Below are 18,498 nucleotides of genomic sequence, written 5' to 3'. Positions count from 1 at the left end.
CAGAGGGATTGGAGAAAGAGTGGTTGTCCTGTGAGAAGTGTGTGCCCACAGGTAACTGGGTATTTTTGTCTTTGACAGATGTTTGGTGTGCATTCATTCTGGTACACAGTTGTTGTTTTGTTTTTCCTACATATTTTCCATCAGGTCATTTGGTTCACTAGATAAGATATATATCATTTCTGGAGGTGCGGGTATAAGATCCAGGAATGATGATGGCTCTGTTGTAGGGTGTAATAATAGTAGGAGTGGTGTAGATGCGTTGGCAGGTTTTACATTTCAGTGTGTTTTGGACCATAGCAAGTTTGCTTCTGGTGATGAGTTTGGTGAGGTTTGATGCTTGTTTAAAGGCTAAGATCTCTTTGTGAATTGGGTCTTCTTCTAGTATGAGTTACAATTGTTTGAGGATTTTCTGTATAAGTTTCAGGGAAGGATGGTATGTCATAACTAATAGTGTGTAATTCACGGGAATTTTCTTTTTGTACAGCAGCAATTCCTTATATGGTATCCAGGTGGCTCTTTCAAAAGTAGAATCTATTTCTCTATTAGCAGCAGGCATATAAATATTAGACAAATATAAATATTTAAAATAGAATACATTTGTAAAACACTTTCTATTACAAAATAACTTTAGGTACAAATTTTCCAAGTGTTGTCTTTTGTTGTCTTGCTTTGTAAAAATTGAATAAAATCATTTTTTTAAAAACTGTAATAAAGGGCCGGTGCTTTTCCATTCACTAAACAGAAGCTATTTTAATTTAGTAAAGTAATAAGTAGAGCTATTTGAAATTTTTCCATTTAGTTTTTGTATGGCATTTTTCTTATGAAAACATTTAAAATCTGACCAGCTGCACTAACAAAAATTTGAGGACTTGATTGTAGATGAATTCAACACACATTTTTTCATCAAGTATATAGGTATGCATTTGCAAAGAGAAGTATGAGACATATGTTAACAACAAAATACATTTTTCAAAGCTTGTTTAAATATTCATAAATATTCGAACTGCTAAGAGATTTTTTTCAAACATATTCTGTTTAAGAAAACCATTTCCATTTTTCAACTTAAAGCTAAATGTAAATTAAATATAGTTTTAAAGTTATGAACAATCACTTTGGCAATTCCTGGAAACTCATTCACTCATATAATAGTATAGGCATTTAAAGTAAATATGTATGCAGCGTGCATCACAAATAGACACTAGTCAGATACTGGAACAAGTACACCCCAAGTGCATGATTGCCACTGATGTAGAAAGGCATCCTTTTTTCTATTAGTGAAAGTGGTGGCCAGCATGAAGTGGATAAACAGTATGGTTTGTATCTAGGTATCCTAATTACTTGTAGGCACCTGAATGTAACCTAATTGCTTGTAGGCACCTGAATGTAGCACAGATGTCAGTCTTTTGATTAAAATGTGTAATTATTTAATCTGCCAGCAGATTCACAGGCTTCTCTCCCTCTTGAAGTTTTAAAGCGATCAGAGTTTTGGAAGGGAGTATAAAATTGTGCATTAAGGAAAAGTCGATAAGGCACAACAGCTCCAATGTCCTAATAAAACATGTCGAGCTTCTAACAGTAAAAGCCTCTTTGGGTAAACAAGCCACATTTGCAGTAATTAAAGAACACCCTTTCATGGTTTATTTATAGTGAGTCAATAAAGTATATGTTTGCATGGAGAATACTTTGAAATGTTTCTACTCAGCTGATATGACAAAACAACAAAATTAGCCCATAGAGGTAGATCTCACTTTTGAACACTGATGCATCACCGAGTACAGATTCCAGCAGATCTTTTAATGGGTGCAATGACATGCTTCTACTTACTAGGTAGCTCTATGCTATTTTTGCAAGCCTTATTACCCTCTAAAGAGGCAGAATGAACACACAGACAAACACTTTCTCTCCCACAACAGCAGTCTCAAATAAAATATTGAAATAAACTCAGAAGAGAAAACTTGAAGATTAGATATAACCAGTCTTTTCATATAGTGAACTCTAGTGGGATAATAAGGATTAGCAAAAATAATTATATCAGATTGGTAGGACTGGATAGTATTTTGTTACTGCAGACCAATCCATAATCATTGCTCATGCATTTCTCATTAAGTAATAGTATTTAACATAAATGCTTTCTCCCACTTTGCTCTGTCTAAGCCAGGCAAGCTGTATCTCTGAGGCATCTGATGCAAGTTCTATGGTATGGTTGCCCATAATAAAGCAGAGCCCTGCATTTAACGTCTCATAGCTGTGGGCTACATTTGTGTCAATGCATTATATGAAGGATCTTTGCATTATATGAAGGATCTGGTCACCCTTGACCAGAAATGATTATATGGACAGGGAAAGATGAAATGGGTGAAATAATAAAGCTCTTACCCTGTCTTTCTTACGGGTCTATACACTGACTTCACTGAGAGTTTTTTGGACTAAAGACTACATAGAATTAGCTCATGTTCATGAACATTAGTAATATCAATGGTTCCTTCAATATCTTTTTAATTCCTGCCTCTCCTCCAGCTTTCTCTGAAAACTAGTTTTGCGTTGGTTCTATATTCCCAGGTCTGCCCCAGACATCTTATTTGACCTTCAGCAAGTCATTTCGTTTACTTCTCTCTCATACATTTTGTCTTGCCTATTTAGTCTGTAAGGGCTTTAGGACAATACAGAGCAATGGGGCTGTGATCTCACCTGGAGTCCTCGGATGCTGCTGTAACACACTAAATAATAAATATAGGCCTCCGTCATTATACTCATTCTTAATTTACTTATCACCCTCCTCTCCATTGCATTAATCTGTTCCCTTTTTAACACACACAGATACTAGTCCCTAGAAGTTTCTCCCTTCATTCTATTTCTGCTCTAGTGCTATCAACCAATCAAGTGGCTCCTCTTCCTCATGGGCTTTTGCAGCCATCAACCTATTCCATCAGTTACTATGAATGGACTACTTCTGTATCTTCCCTAGTACAATCATAACACTAGACCTCATTGGAGCAGTTTATTTGGCTGGTAATTCCAGATTCCAGATGTGGTACTGAAAAGAAGATAAAACTGCTCATTTTAAAAGACTGGATGAGTGGCTTGCGGGCCATACCAGCATTGGTTATCATCTAAATGGAAGTGGGAGAAGAATGAAGAAGCTAGGAAGTCTGAATGGAAGAAATGTCTATGAAATCTATGAACAGGCTGGAACAAGAGGTAAAGTACAAGGCTCAAGTATTCAGGAAGAGAGAGAGAGCGAATGAGGAAGTAGAGAGGACAATGAGGGAAGAGAAAGGGAGGGAGAGAAAGAAGGACACAGAAAAGGAATCAGAAAAATACCTGAAAGCAGGCAACGTTAAACTTCCAGAGAAATGCACTGTAGATGGGTGGAATATATTAGTTACTTAGAGTTCATAAGGATATAATTCTTTTTTAATGTAATTTAAATTATGTTTAACCTAGACTTTTTTTCTGTTGGCTTAACAATGCTCTTATTAAAAAATATTCTACATTTGTCAATTTTTCTCTTAATAATATTACTATAAGTCTCCTTTTAAACAAAAGATGATTCAAGATGTTTCTCAAATTAATATCTATTTGCTTCTTTGGAGGTCATGAAACTCCATTTTCAGTTTCCTTCTTTTCACCATAACTTGGCTGTTGCAAAGAAAAGTCTAGTGCAAAAAAAACCCCCTCATCCTATTTTATCTTGCTAAATTACAAGGTTATATTCAGGTACTTTGCTTTTCTTATGACTCTATGACTGACAGAATGCTCTTCAGAAAATGCTAAGGACATTTACATACTTAAGGACAATACTGAATGGAATTAGTATGTCGCCTACTGCCTCACTGAACTATAGATTGGTCAGGAGGTGCCTAAAATGGCGATGTACAGATTTCCCCATTATACCATTGTGCCAGTGCATTATTAATATGGCCAGAAAAGACCTAGGTTTAAAAATCCTACCACCTATTTAATTGTAGCTGCCTGAGAGCACAAAGTTCCTTCTTACCTGTGTGGTAAAACTTTCCTGAAAATCCAAGGTTGAAGGTAAAATTTGCAACCTGAGTGCGCAGTAAATTTTGAGTCTCTAGTAATGCCTGAAATAAACAAGAAATTAACATGCATTTAGAAAAATAAATATAATATTTAGGACTGCCTCATTAAAAAATGTGTGTCCCACTAAGGAGACACAAAATTCAGGTCCTCAAGAAACATGTTCCATATCTTATTGTTTGGCTCATTCTTCTATCAGTTTGTCAGTGTGTTATGTTGGTATTTAAGAAGTTGATGGACTAATAGCACTGGCAAAAGTACTGGGCTATCAAGTTTGTGATGGCTTTGTGATATGGAGAAAAAGAAATAGGACTTTTCGTGATCTATGCCAGGATGTAACCCAGTTCTCTAAAGATGGCAATATACCAACTGGCTGAACCACATAGGCTAGGAACAGAAATTGCACATAAACTGGTATATCTGATCAGAAATGTGTTCAAATCTGTAACACAACAGAAGTTCAGTACACATAAACCACTTTCAAAATGGATGAAACTGGTTTAAGATAAACTTCGATGGATGTAGTATCAGACTTAACTGTTTTACGTTGAATCAAGTTATTGAACTTCTGTCCCAGAGCCCCTCCAGATTCAAGTTAACTCACAGTCCCCCAGCATCCCAGGATGGTTTGTACCTCCTCTGCAAGCTCCCCTTGGTCAGGCTAGCCTTAGTCTAAGCTGTCTGCTCCAGCCAAGCTAGGATGTGTGCTCTAGCAACCCCTCAGCTTCTGGCCTTGGCCACTACAGCCATGTGGCTGCATTTCTGGATTCAACACTGAATGTCTGTTCACTTGCCTATCAATTCAATCTATGCATCTTAAATTAGCCTGTGAAGATTTAATTGATTCAGCTTTTTGACTGTCTGTATTTAGCTATAGGTCATGTGTTAATGAAACAGGGGGCCTAAATTGAAGTGGTGGGTTTTGAAAAACACTACTTCAATTTAGGGTGATATAAACCCCTGTGTTACGTACACCCATGTCTTACCTGCCTCTCTGGTGGTGGGGAGGGGAGAGTGAGCTGCTGGTAGGCATAGTGGTCTCTAGGCTGCATTGGGGGTGGGGCTGGTGCTTCCCTCTGTGACAGCAGTGCCCCCCCCCCCACCAGGGGGCACATGCCTGCAGGTAACCAGCTCAGGCAGTCCTGGGGGCACCACAGCCATGGAGGGAAGGACTGGGTCCCCACCCAGCTCATGCAGGCAGGGAGGCTCTGGGCAGGGGGGGAAAAAAATCAAACATGCCACTTTTTTTTGTTTGTTTTTTTCAGTGGGGCCTGCCTTCCTGGGTGCCTTCACAGCCTGTGAGCTGCACAGAGCCCAGTGCTTTGCTCTGTGGCTGTCGGGTAGCAAACTAAAACTCCATGCTGTGCCCCAAAGTCATTTAAGGCACATTAGGCAGCCAAATATGCTACAGTGGCTGGAATTAATGCGTGATATACCCTGATGCGTGCAAATACCAACACCATTAAACAGCGCAAAAGCATTTAACCCACGTTAAAGTGTTGTGCATACATGCCCCTTGTTTCTTCTACACACACCCATAGGTATTACATTTGTTTGGCAACACTTGAGTATTGAAATTTACCAAAATTCAAAAAGTAACACAAGGATTACTTGCCATCAAGGGCATGAGAGACTTTTGAGGGGTTTTTTTTATCCATAAAACCTTTATTAAAATTATGACAAGTGGAACAAATTTAGCCATGGTGAAAATGAGCAGAAGTCCTTCAAACTCAGTGGGAGTAGTGTCTTTTCCCCTATTAAATCTGTGGTTATTTTTTTCCCATGGAAAAGAAATGCCTGTCAAAATGCACTAAAGACAAAAGGACACAATTTATACAACAAATAATTAATGCCTTAGTTACCTAACCTGCCTGCCTCATTAGGAAATCTCAGATCAATTCAGTGTGGACCAGTTGTAAGAGATGAGACTTCAGTCTCTATCCATTTTCAGTCTTTGACTTCACTGATTAAAATAGCCAATTACTGCTTCTACGGTGATATTTTTACTATGCGGGCATCTCTTCACACAGGATGAGTTTGAGATTAGCTTCAATATCTAACTTTAGCAATAATACAGACACATATGGCATACTGCATCTAGCCCACGCCAGTTTTCAACTGGTGAAAAACACCATTTGTCAGAAATCGTCTGATCTCCTATCATGCTGATCTTAAGAAACTGCCCCAACTACACATCAACAAGGTTTCTCACTATCAGATATAGCTATGTCCAAATATTGATGTTATTTTACTGTTCAAGAAATATGTGAAGGTGCTAGACTATACACAAACCAATTGTAACTAAATCCTCTCTTCATTTGAACAGATTAAATTTAGACATGGGCCTAAAGGCACTAATCATTAAATTAAGCATTTACAAGAAACTGGCATCTCTCTTGCTTAGCTCAGAAGTCTTATTCTTGGAAAGTTAATAAAAACTGCTGACCATACACTATTATATATATTTCAAAACAATAGGTATGTAAGTACAAGTAACATTATGAAGATTCAGCTCTGAACAGGTATCTTCTAGAAATATATGTCATTTGGAACAGAGTCTGTGAAGGAATCCAGCTTAGAAGAGTGTCAGCAAATTTTCATTTTTCTTAATAGAAACATCGTACCGTTTTAAAGACAGAGGTAATAAGAATCAGTCTGTAAAAAGAAAAAAACCCACAAAATAAAAAACCCCAACTACACAAAAATTAACAGCTAACAAGAACAAATATTTGTAATAGAAAGGAATAAGTAAAATCTAATTAAAATAAATTATGAGCCTTAGCATTGTGCGCCAAGAATTTTAAAACAGAAGTATTACCTCTAATCTATGTTACTGTCCTTTTAATATGTGGATGTTTTTACTTTTGTGACCCTCCTGTGCATTTTGTACAAAAGCACTGGATCTATATGTAACACTAACATATATCATTTTATGAGAGCAAAAATAAAGAACTAGCAGAGTTATGCAACAACTGTGTTCATGGCTACTAAACATTAAAAAAACCCAAAGACAGTAAGCAGCAGTCCTAGCCTCAGAAATATTCAGATATAAATTGACAATGGTGTCCTGAAGTCATCAGGTTACAATTTGGGTCATTATATAAAAAAAATGTAATACTTCACTTCTTCTTTATATATACTGAGAAGTACCTTTTGCATTTCAGACCAGTGGGCTGAACAAAATCAATTAAAATTTCCTTTGAAAAAGAAGCACCCTAATATATTATTACTGTTTAAAACATGGTATAGCAAGATATGTGAAACACATTTCTCATTTTATCTTTTGTTTTTCTTTCCAAGTCCCCTCGCTATATTATGCCTTTAGTCCATAAGATTACCTTTAAAAAAAGCAAGAGAGGAAGAAACACTTCATCCCAATAAGGTCTCATTAAAAGAGCAGAACAAGGATTAAGATGTAAATCCTATAACCTACAGTACGTAATGCAGCATTTCTGTCTAAAGGGCAAATCTATCACTCAAACTGGTTTTGGCAAGTACTGAAGACTATTTCTCTGTGATTTCAGTATAAAGCATAATTCATTAATTATATTACTGGATTTCATTTTCACCAGCTTCCTGCGTTTTAGCATTAAAGAGATATTGGCAGGTAAGTGAGTCTATATATTTGACCCACCATTACATTTTTTTGTTGATGTGGGTGTGGATTCTCACTTTCTGCCTCCAAGCTACAGCCTCCTCTAACTGATCATTCTCTCCTTTTTATTACTTGTTTTTACCTGGAGTTGGTCCCTTATTGGCTGCCTGAGCTGCCCGAGTGCCTGCTGGGTCCTACTATTCCTCAGGGTTCTTGTCTAGCCTTTACTTTGTGTGAAGCCTATAAATCCATCCCACTCCTGTTGTGGGAATTATTGATCCCTTTCCTTATTTGTAATCATTACTTACTCTGCCAAAAAAAAAAAAAACTTACTGACTCCAACTGCCTTCAGCAATATTTTCACGTGATAAATAATGAGGGCCTCTGTTGTGCCTCATAGGCACAACCCCTAATAATAGATAGTATAGAACTGCACCACACCATGAGAATTTTAATGTCTTCTGGGTTTGCCTCGCTTGGCTTCATGCCCATTCTGTTAAAGACTACTGCCTTAGGAATGTATGCTTCGGTAGCCAGCAATGCTGTCTGGACGGAGACGCAATCTCAGCATCCCCTTACATCATTATATGATTTCAAGAGACAAGGGATAAAGTAATCCTTGCATTCTGTGATAGCAGGGATTGTCAATCTCAGGTCCGCACGAAAGCTTCACAAAAAGGAGGAGGCTCCCTCCTAACCCACTGCCTGTCCACATACAAACAAGGAAGAATCTGACCTTATAAAATCCTGCTGTCTTACTGCCATTCCACTCTCACCTGTTCCCAAGCAGTTTTGTTTTCCGTCTCTGTTCCTGCTCCCCCACCCCCGCCATCAGAAACTCAACATTTAAGTGTTAACAACACATGGTAACTAGCATTCCCAGAACACTGTAAAAAAAAAAATAACTAAAAAAACTAGAGCCAGCCAAACTAATTAATGATACTTTACACCTAACCCAAAGGTCTGCATGGATCAATAGCACTGCTAATGTATGATTCTTTATTTGCCTGAAAAATGCCCATCCTGCTTTCCCCACTTATTTCAGCTGAAGCCTGCTCCCTGTATACACTCATCTTTCCTACATAACTTCAGCATTTCACTTCTTAGACCTATCAGCAGAGTACTCATTTAGTATGCAGAGTCCTTTGCTAATACATTCATTCTTCTGCTTAGCAGCAGAGCACCCCTCATTTTCCAACTCTCTCTCTAAAAACCTTACCTTTCCCACCTCCCACCATTAATATTTTACCTCTGATTCCTCCCTCCAATCCTCTATTTCTTTCTTCCTTCCACTTAGAGATCTGGCATCTTCTGCTACTCTCCATCTACGGCAGCCTAGCCTATTATGAACCTGCCCTGGAAGGCTCTGCTTACAGCTCCCCTACAAGTGGAAGCCCACTCAGATTGAGGAATGCAGGCAAAACTTGTCAAATTTAATTATACTCAGTGAAGTGGTTTATGTGGCTCAGATCTGTGTTTTTATTCTTCACCAGTGTATTTAGTGCCCTATCCAGTGATGCCTATTGTGTCATCAAATGTAATGGGATTTTCCTGACTCAGGAGAGGTAAATAGGACCATTAGCACAGAATAAATATTTAGATATGATGATCCAATTATAATTTAGTAAAAATCTGTAGGGTTTTTTTAAATCCATAATTGAACTGGTAGAATTGTGAAATCTTTGAAGAATTGTAGATATCGTTGGGAACTGATTCTGCATTCTGTCAATAATCCTGGCTCTCTTATTTATAGCCAGAAGATACTTTCCCCCCTTTATATTGCATTTATATTAAACAATATTTTAAATTAATCCATATCATTACCTTTTATAGGTTTGTGTTGCCTTGTTTTTATTTTTCATGATTGGTGTATCAGTTCAGCAGGAGTAATATTTTCCTACAATGTCCTTGTTAATTATAACTGTATCTTTCATTTGCATAATAAACTTTTTGGGGCAATTTCTATGGTAACATTTCATGGTTAATAGAAAGCAATTTGCTTTTCTTTATTAAGTACATTAAAACTTCATGCCCCAGACATCACTGACTGTAAACATTTGATTCTACTCAAATTTAATGCACCAAGGCATTTTGCTCTGCCATATTAGGTTTATTTATGTGCTATGTTCTGGATTGTTAGCTGCTAATGAGACTTCAGCTCTTATTGCTCTAAGGCCTGAACACTAACCTCATTTTAATGAGTTCATTATTTGCTGTCTTCTGAATGGAAGACAACAAATTTTCCTTTTAATTAAAGGTCAAAACACCTCTAGCTAAGGAAAGTGAAGGGGTTATCAAACCCTTGGAGAAGCTAAAAGAATGCCTTTTCTCGTTTCTATGCCAAGCATAGGCATAGAAAGGCCAGACTGAGTTGGGAGGTATTTTGTGGAGACAGAAATGCTAAATTTAAGCTAAGTGATAACGACACTAAAACATGGTACTAGTATTCCCAGGACATTGTAAAAAACTAAAGTCAGCCAAAGTAATTAAAGAGGCTTTACTCTTAACCCAAAGGTCACCATGGATCAATACCACTGCTAAAGTGTGATCCCTTGTTTGCCTGAAGAATGATTTATAAGGTTCAGAGGACAGATGCCAGATTAACTGAGCCAACAAAAACTAATCTCATATTTCTTATCAGTGAAATTGAGTCAAATTCAATCAATAGTTTGTGTGCTGTTTTATTGACACACACAGAGAAATGTGTGTGTGTTCTGTGAACACTTTCTTTGTGAAATGTTGCATCTATATTCGTGTGAAAACATCCACAGTCATGTGAATAGGATTTCACTTCACAAGCAATTCTGCTTAGGACAGAAGAGTACTTGCAAGTGAGGTACTGCTCAGAGTGAGTATGACAGGTTAAGTCAGGATTTCGCTTCCAAAGGCAATTTGAGATTCTAAAAAGAAAAATCCAGTCCTATTTGGAAAGAAAGTAAGAATTTCCAATATTTTCTGCAGAAGGGAATTTCCAAAATGAATCATTTTTGAAAAACCTGAAACAAAATGATTCATTTTCTCTGCAATGAAATGAGCTCCTAGGATTCTCTTGCTCATTTCTGTGGAGTCGGGGACAGCCTAGAGAGTTTCAGGAGCTGGGAAGCAGCTTATGGATTCCTCTGCTGTGGGATCTAGATCTCTGTGCTTTTAACAAGGCTTCAAAGGCTTCCAGGCTCCTGGCTGCATGGTGGGGGGCCTAGAAGTCCTTAGAGTTCTGACTCCAGAGCTATGTATCTGGGAGTCAAGACCTCACTAGACCTAAGATTTCAGGTTTTCATGAGAGGCAGGAATGCTGGAAATTTGGTGGCCCTTGACTCTAGGTTGGTCCATATGTTAGGGCTTCCCCAGAGCTACAAGTCCTGGATGCTGCAAAAAAAACCTCTGACCAAGTTGTCAGGAAATCAGTTGGATATGTCTACTGGCCCCCGCCTGCGTTTTAGCAAAAGTTTGTCAAAACATATTTTCCTGTGAAACAACCTCCTTTTAAAAAAAAAAGGAAGAAAGAGGAGGTTCCTAGATGCCTAAATCATATTCTGTCCTTTAATTTATTGGTTAATATTATGAGTGAAGCAAATAGGACATTGGCTGAGCATGAGGTATTGCTGCTGTTCAATCTCTCTCTAATTTGGCACTACCCTCTTCAATTATTCCATTTTCAGAATATCACATGAGGAAGTGGTCCTTACTGGGAAGAGTTTTCAAATATCTGCCAAACCAAAGCTAAGTAGCCAAAGCTGAATCAACATGCATGATAGCTACATTGCCATTTAAAGATGATGTGAAAGAAAGTCTTAAAAAATTATAAAGTTCTTATTGTCCGGAGTCATAATTTATTGTGAAGAAAGTAGACTCCCTCTATAAACCAGTGGGTTCGTCACTGCCAATTTCTCTTCTTCTGAGATGCAATAGTTGTTTAGTTTCTAAAGAAAATGTGCCTATTCTTTTCTCTTTCATGTATACTTAGTATTGCTTGCAAGTAAGAACAACTGACATTTCTATTTCAGAAAACTGTCCAGTTATTTGCTCTTTAAAATCTACCCTTGATGTGTTTGCTGTTATATGGCACTGATGTTTGTTTTCAAGTTATGATCTGTGGAACAGATGCTGGTGGTCTGTGGAAAGTTGGCCAGTCACACAGTCCTGGTTCTCCTCCTAATTTCCAGCTGTAAATGTGGAAAAACAAGCTAAAAATATATTTAGTAATTTTCCAATTTTTTTTCCTTTTAAGCAACTCTTGTAGTTTACATAGAGATGTGGATTATGGACTGTGAATGCACCGGTAGGTGGTCCGTAAGATGGTGTATGGGACAGGAGATTCCATAGTAGGGGTCTCCCAATGGCCTAGCTATGAAAAAGCCAAAATTTTAGTATGACTCTTGCAATCTTCAAAGCAACTGTAATTGTCATACACCCCAATCACAGGGGTCAGTCTCACCACTTTACAAGGGAGGAAACTAAGGCAGAAATGACTTGTCTGCTACCACTGCAAGAGTTAATTCAAGGTTCTAACTTCAGGGTTCCTTGGTCTCAGTCTTATGTTTAGATCATTGGTTACCACTCTTTCTCGTGAAAAAATACCTTAGACTCAGGTCCTTTATACATCAATATGACTTTTTATTTTTACTTGTGGTAGTACTGGTCTTTTTCTTTTCTCCTTTTTTTCCCCAACTGTTGGCACTATAGTCTGTGCTTGTCTAAGTCTAGGATATCATATGGAAAATCAAGACTTCTCATAGGAAATGAGAGTGTACATTAGTTGCTAGGTGAAGTCCTGGCTTTCTATTCTCATTTAAATCTTTGGGAGTTGAGGATAATATCCATTTTAGAAGAGATACCCAGCATTTTGTAGTACTGCATGCTAAGACCCATTCTAAAGTCCACTAAAGTCTATAGAAGTCATTCCATGGAAGTTAAGAAGAAACTTTCCATCAGTTTGAATGGATTTAAGATCAGTATTGTATATACTGTAAGATGGGGGTGTGTTTTTTATTATTTCTGTAAAGTGTTATACTCATTCACAGAGTTATACAAATAATTAGCAGTAAGTTCTCTGATGATACAAAACATAGTTATCTATTTCTGCAGCTCTATTTTTCATTTTAGAGATACTACTTCCAGACTCTTCTACATTTCCCTTAGCGTCTTAGTGGGTGGTCTGACAGGATATGTAGGTCTAGTTTAACCAGGAAAGAGGTCACGTTATAAACTCGTATGTAATGTTTATTGTAAACATAAGAATTTATTTTTCCTTTGTGAGTATAAACCCAGTTTATAAAAATTGCTTATGCTGCTATTGTGCATTTCGTAGAATCTGAACACTGTCAAAAATCTAATTGTACATAATTAAGTGCAGAGGAGTATTGCCATGTCAGAAAATGTTCAAACTGTTTCAGCTGAGCGAGATGAATGGGATAATACTACACTGAATACATCAGCTAGTCATGAGTTATTGACTAATAGTATTGCTTGAAGGTCCTGAATACTGCATTTGGGTAAGCACTTGGAACTATTAATAGTGATACAGTATTTTGAATAACTGCATGACAGTGCAAAACTTAGTCCAACTCGGGTAAATTCAATAAAGTTGTACTAGTATAACTGAAACTAGAAGCTGACCTGTAGCATCGGTTTTCTAACTAAACACAGGTATTTCCTATAGCTACTAATGGGAGTTATACACAAGCGTCTAGGGATGCTGCACCCTGAATGCATTAATCCTGCTGCAGAACAAGGTCATTTGCACTGCAGTACCCTCAGGCAGAAGTGATGTAGTGGTTCATTGGCTTTCAACAGAGCAGTTAAAGGTCTCAAAGCACATTTCTTATCAATCCTTATTATCAGAGGTTTATGCAACTTCAGGAAAAATACTCCCTCTCCAAGAAACTCCCTTTTAGGATTAACTCAGTCCTGGCAGCCTGGAAAAAAACTCGTATTTGTTTTTCATTTCAACAAAAGTTCATAAGGTAAATGTAATTTTATTTAAATATAGTCTCCCCACCTCCCTAATCCCACCCCTACCCCCCCAAATCCACCCCCCCAAACCTGAAAATTCACTTAAATTTATTTGTTCAGCAAACAAGAGAACTTGCCTGGTACAATCTCTGATCCCTGCCTGGTGATTTTTGCAGCAATAGGCAAATGAACAATTACAGCATCAGAGTGGGTATGTCTACACATTCATTAATGTGCTTTTGGTAATGTGCATTAAATTTAGTACCTCCATTGTGATATATGAGAAAATGGCACATTAGCCTATTTTAATGCACATTAGCGAAAGTACATTTTTTTTTGTGGTGCTTTAATGTGCATTAAAATAGCAAATGCTCATTAAAGCACACACATAGACACACCCAGCAACATCTTCATTGTTTAGAACCAAGTTTTAACAGCTGGATTTAGGGTTCAATTCTCTTGAAAGGAAGAGAGGCTAAATGGTTTCTGTCAGCATTTCGTTCTTTCATTTTTACTGATCTTATTGGATAACCTAGTGATAAATATATCTTGTTTCCCAATTATTCTTATTATTTGTTTAGCTGCAATACTGTACTTGCTTGCCAATAGGAGAGAAAATGAAAGCATCCCCAATCTCAAGGGGTCTGCAGTCTGAAGGATGAACCTAGTCGGCAACATTTCCATCTGGATTTCATTCTCTCCTTTCTTTCCTCAAGGCTGAACTCCAATATCATATCTTTAAGTTAAGACATTTCCAGTTTTCAGTATTATTGATAATGCAGGCTTATAACTAATCTTATTTTCTTCTGTTCTTACAGAGGGCTATAATGTGACCTTTAATGACTAGTGTAGGTATAATTTTCACTATTCCAGAAGAAGCATGGTAAGTTTTGGTTTGGCTGATACTTGAAAACCCTTCCCACTTCTCCTAGTGTGATATTCCTAGGTAAGCAGAGGAAGAATCATTCATGATTAGACCCTTTGGTGTGGGGCAATTTGTTTTCTCTTTGTAACCTGCCAGATCTGCTGGCCACTGTATATGGAAGACAGAACCATAGCCCTACTCCTTGCTTTTTGCTGTTCCCCCAGCAGATAGTGTGAGAGAGTAGGGAATAAACTCTTATGTTCCCCAGAAGATCCCTGGCTGATCACCCTCATTCTAACTATATAAAATTCAAAGGGAGGATGCTTGGTTAGTTAATTCAATCTTATGTAAAAACAATTTTGATTATTCTTTAAAAAGGGGTAAATGAACCCAAGGGACATTGTCAACATGAAGATAATTCTAATATAATAAAAGGTTTAGTACTTCCACCTGTCTGTCCATAACGCTGGGGGCCAGCTATTCCTGTGTCCTGGAGAGGGCAGGCAGCAATAGGCTGCATGGGTCCCACCCCCTCAGGCAGGGAGCCAGAGGCAGAGGAAGCCCTTAGGTTTTAAAACTGTATTGACTTGCCCCAGCTCCTGTCAAAGCTAATAGAAGACAAAGGCAATAGAACCCAGGGGGAGCCTCAGCAGCACTGAGCAGCCCAGCCCGCCCCGCCCCCAATAATTGCAGACCCTGCCTGCTGGCACTGTCTGTACCACGTGGCCTGGCTGCATTGTGGAAGCAGAGAGCATGGAGCCACCTGGTGGGGGGGTGTGTGTGTCTGGTGTGGAGGTGTGTTGTGAGTGTGTGTGGTGTTGGTATGTGTGGGGTGTGTGTTGTGTGTGCAGCCAGAAGCACAGTGTGTGGATGGGTGTGGGTGTGCAGCTGGGGGCTAGGTGTTGGGTGCATTTGTGGAGCCAAGGACAGTGTGTGTGTGTGTGTGTGTGTGTGTGTGTGTGTGTGTGTGTGTACGCAGCCAGGGGCAGAGTGCATTGGGGTGTGTGCGTGTTCATAGGAAGAGGCCCACATGGACACTCCACCATACACATGCACCAATACTCCCCTTGCGGTGCCATACACACTGACATCCACATGCACACTCTCTCACACAGCCCAGGCACCCTTCTCCCACACACAGTACCCCACAAACCCCTCACCCACATATCTACATGCTTCCTCACCCCACATACCCACACACTTACAGCCCCCCACAAACCTATACCCACCCCCCACAATATACAAGAGTAAAATTTCATTTTAAGTTATTGTGCAATCACCTCTATGTACACTACACAAACGCATGTAAATCAGGACAAAACATTTTTTTGAATCAAATTAGTGAATGCTGTAGATGTTTCCTTTTTAGAATATAATTTGGTATTTTTCTGGTTCCAAGATGGCACAATCTCTTGCTGAAATGAGTACTTCTGGGGGCAAGGGGACCAACTTATGGTGGCAAAGGTCAGGGGTTAGGGCATGGGACTTCTGGTCACAAGTTGGCGACCAGGGAGTGGGGCACCTGCCAAGTGGCAGAGCTACTCATGTAGCCTTAGACAGCTTGCAGATCCTCGGTAAGTGGCCCTCTGCCCAAAATAATTGCCCGCCCCTGGTTTACATGGCCAGCCCCAAAGGGTGTATGTTGGGGGGCATGTAAGCTCTCCCTGAAACACTCCATCATTCATGATGGGCAATTGGATAGTATTCTAATAAAAATCATATTTCTCTTTCTGTTTTAAATTGTGTATAGGTGATCATCACCATGTGCCACTATTAATAAAACAAACATTGCTAGAAAGGTCCTCATGAGATCTTCTAGAATAAACCCTGGTCAAAAGAGTATCATCCCTGCGTAAATCACCTCATCCAAGTGTTTGTCCAATCTGATTATAAAAACTTCCTCAACTTTTCTAGGCAGCCTGTTCCAGTGCTTAATGATCCTCATAATTAGCAAGTCCTTCCTAATATCCAATCTAAATTTCCATTGCTCCAATTTAAGACCATTACTCCTTGTCCTGTTCTCTGCAGCCCACAAGATTAGTCTATCACCAAATTCTCTATAGCCTCACTTCAAGTTTTTGAAGACAGTTATAAAATGCTACCTCATTCTTTCTTCCAGACTAAATAATCACTGTTCTTCCAACCTTTCCTCATGAGTCATATTTCCTAGACTAGTAATAATTATTGTTGGACTTTGCTGAACTCTTTCTAATTTGTTTAAACTGAAATTAGTACTCAAAGTGACGCCTCACCAATGTTCAATAGAATGGAAAAATCATTTCCCTACACCTGCAAAAGCTGCTATTAAGACAGTCCAGTGTGCTATTGACTTTTTTCCTTCAGCAAGACCACACTGTTGGATTCTATTCAGTTTATGATCCACTACAACCCCTAGGCCCCTTTCCGCAGTATTGCAGCCTAGCTTTCCCTTCCCCAGTCTGTACTTGTGCATGTGATTGTTCCATCCCAAGTGCAGAACTTTGCAGTTGCCATTATTAAATGTCACTTGATTCATTTTGGACAATTTCTCCAGTTTATCAGTGTTATTCTGAATGCTAATCCTACCTTCCAGAATGTCTACGACTTCACCCAGATTGATATTATCTGAAAATTTGCTAGGTGGATTCAGTTTCATCTTCTAAATCATTGCTTATGATAAATCCATGGGGTTCCTGATCACATTGTTCTCCTTTAGGTGCTTGGAAATAGATTTCCTGATTGTATCCAGAATACATGGATGGACCCAGGGGAGGTGCTGCCAGGTTCAGGGTCAGTGAGGACCTAGTCAGGAAACTTCTAGTGGGACTAGACATGTTCAAATCAGCAGGTCCTGATGATCTCCACCCCAAAGTGCTGAAGTAATTAGCAGAGGTCATTGCGGGACCCTGGCAAAGCTTTACGAGCACTCGTGGTGTTTTGGAGAGGTGCCGGAGGACTGGAAAAGGGCCAATGTGGTCCTCATTTTCAAAAAAAGGGAGGAAGGAAGACCCAGGAAACTATAGGCCCATTAATCTTACCTTCATCCTAGGGAAGTTCTTTGAGAAAATTATCCAGGAACACATCTGCGAGGGACCAGTGGGGGAGGGGAGGCGGGGATCATGAACCTGGGTTCATTCGAGGCAGGTCCTGTCAGACCAACCTGGTGGCCTTCTACAACCAGGTCACAAAATCCTTGGATACAGGTGTCACAGTGGATGTAGTCTTTCTGGACTTTAAGAAGACCTTCGACACTGTCCCATTCTCATTAAGAAATTAGGTGACTGTGGCGTTGATGCCTACAAAGTCAGATTGGTCAGAAATTGGCTGGAGGGCTACACCCAGAGAGTGGTGGTGGATGGGTCTTTTTCAACCTGGAGGGATGTGGGCAGTGGGGTCCCCTAGGACTCAGTCTTCAGGCCCACACTGTTCAACATCTTCATCAGCGACTTGGATGAGGGGGTGAAAAGCACCTTGTTCAAATTCTCGGATGACACTAAGATGTGGGGACAAGTGGGCACACTGGAGGAGAGGGACAGGCTACAACTAGATCTGGACAGGTTACAGGGGTGGGCGGATGAGAACAGGATGGGTTTCAATATAGACAAGTGTAAGGTATTGGATCTGGGGAGGAAGAACCAGCAGCATAACTACAGGCTGGGGAACTCCCTTCTCGTCAGCACAGAGGAAGAAAAGGATCTTGGAGTCATTATTGATTCCAAAATGAATATGGGCCACCAATGTGGGGACGCAGTCAGGAAGGCTAACCGCATCTTGTCATGCATCCACAGATGCATCATGAGCAGGTCCAAGGAGGTGATCCTCCCCCTCTATGCGACACTGGTCAGGCCTCAGTTGGATTACTGTGTCCAGTTCTGGGCACCACACTTCAGGAGGGATGTGGCCACCATCGAGAGAGTCCAGAGGAGGGCCACTTGCATGATCAGGGGGTAGCAAGGCAGGCCCTATGAGTGGAGGTTATGGGACCTGAACCTGTTCAGCCTCCACAAGAGAAGGTTGAGTGGGGATCTGGTGGCCATCTACAAACTGGCCAAGGGCTAGCAGGCTA

The 18,498-nt window shown here is 39.5% G+C and overlaps 1 protein-coding gene across 2 annotated transcripts in view; it reads right to left on the bottom strand.

The window, feature by feature from the left end:
- Positions 1-18,498, bottom strand: part of LOC149870672 (N-heparan sulfate sulfotransferase 4) — a 179,521-nt gene that overhangs the window by 110,944 nt on the left and 50,079 nt on the right. For both annotated transcript variants that reach the window (XM_090036653.1, XM_090036654.1), the window contains exon 4: positions 3,998-4,085. In XM_090036653.1, coding sequence (XP_089892779.1) covers positions 3,998-4,085 — 88 coding nt within the window. The remainder of the gene's footprint in view (positions 1-3,997; positions 4,086-18,498) is intronic.

This window comes from Crocodylus siamensis, chromosome 2 (genome assembly GCF_052110815.1).
Source record: "Crocodylus siamensis isolate JL-2025a chromosome 2, ASM5211081v1, whole genome shotgun sequence".
Classification (NCBI taxonomy): domain Eukaryota; kingdom Metazoa; phylum Chordata; order Crocodylia; family Crocodylidae; genus Crocodylus; species Crocodylus siamensis.
The sequence above is the reverse complement of the archived record's forward strand: the minus strand, read 5'-3'. Positions and strand labels throughout refer to the sequence as shown.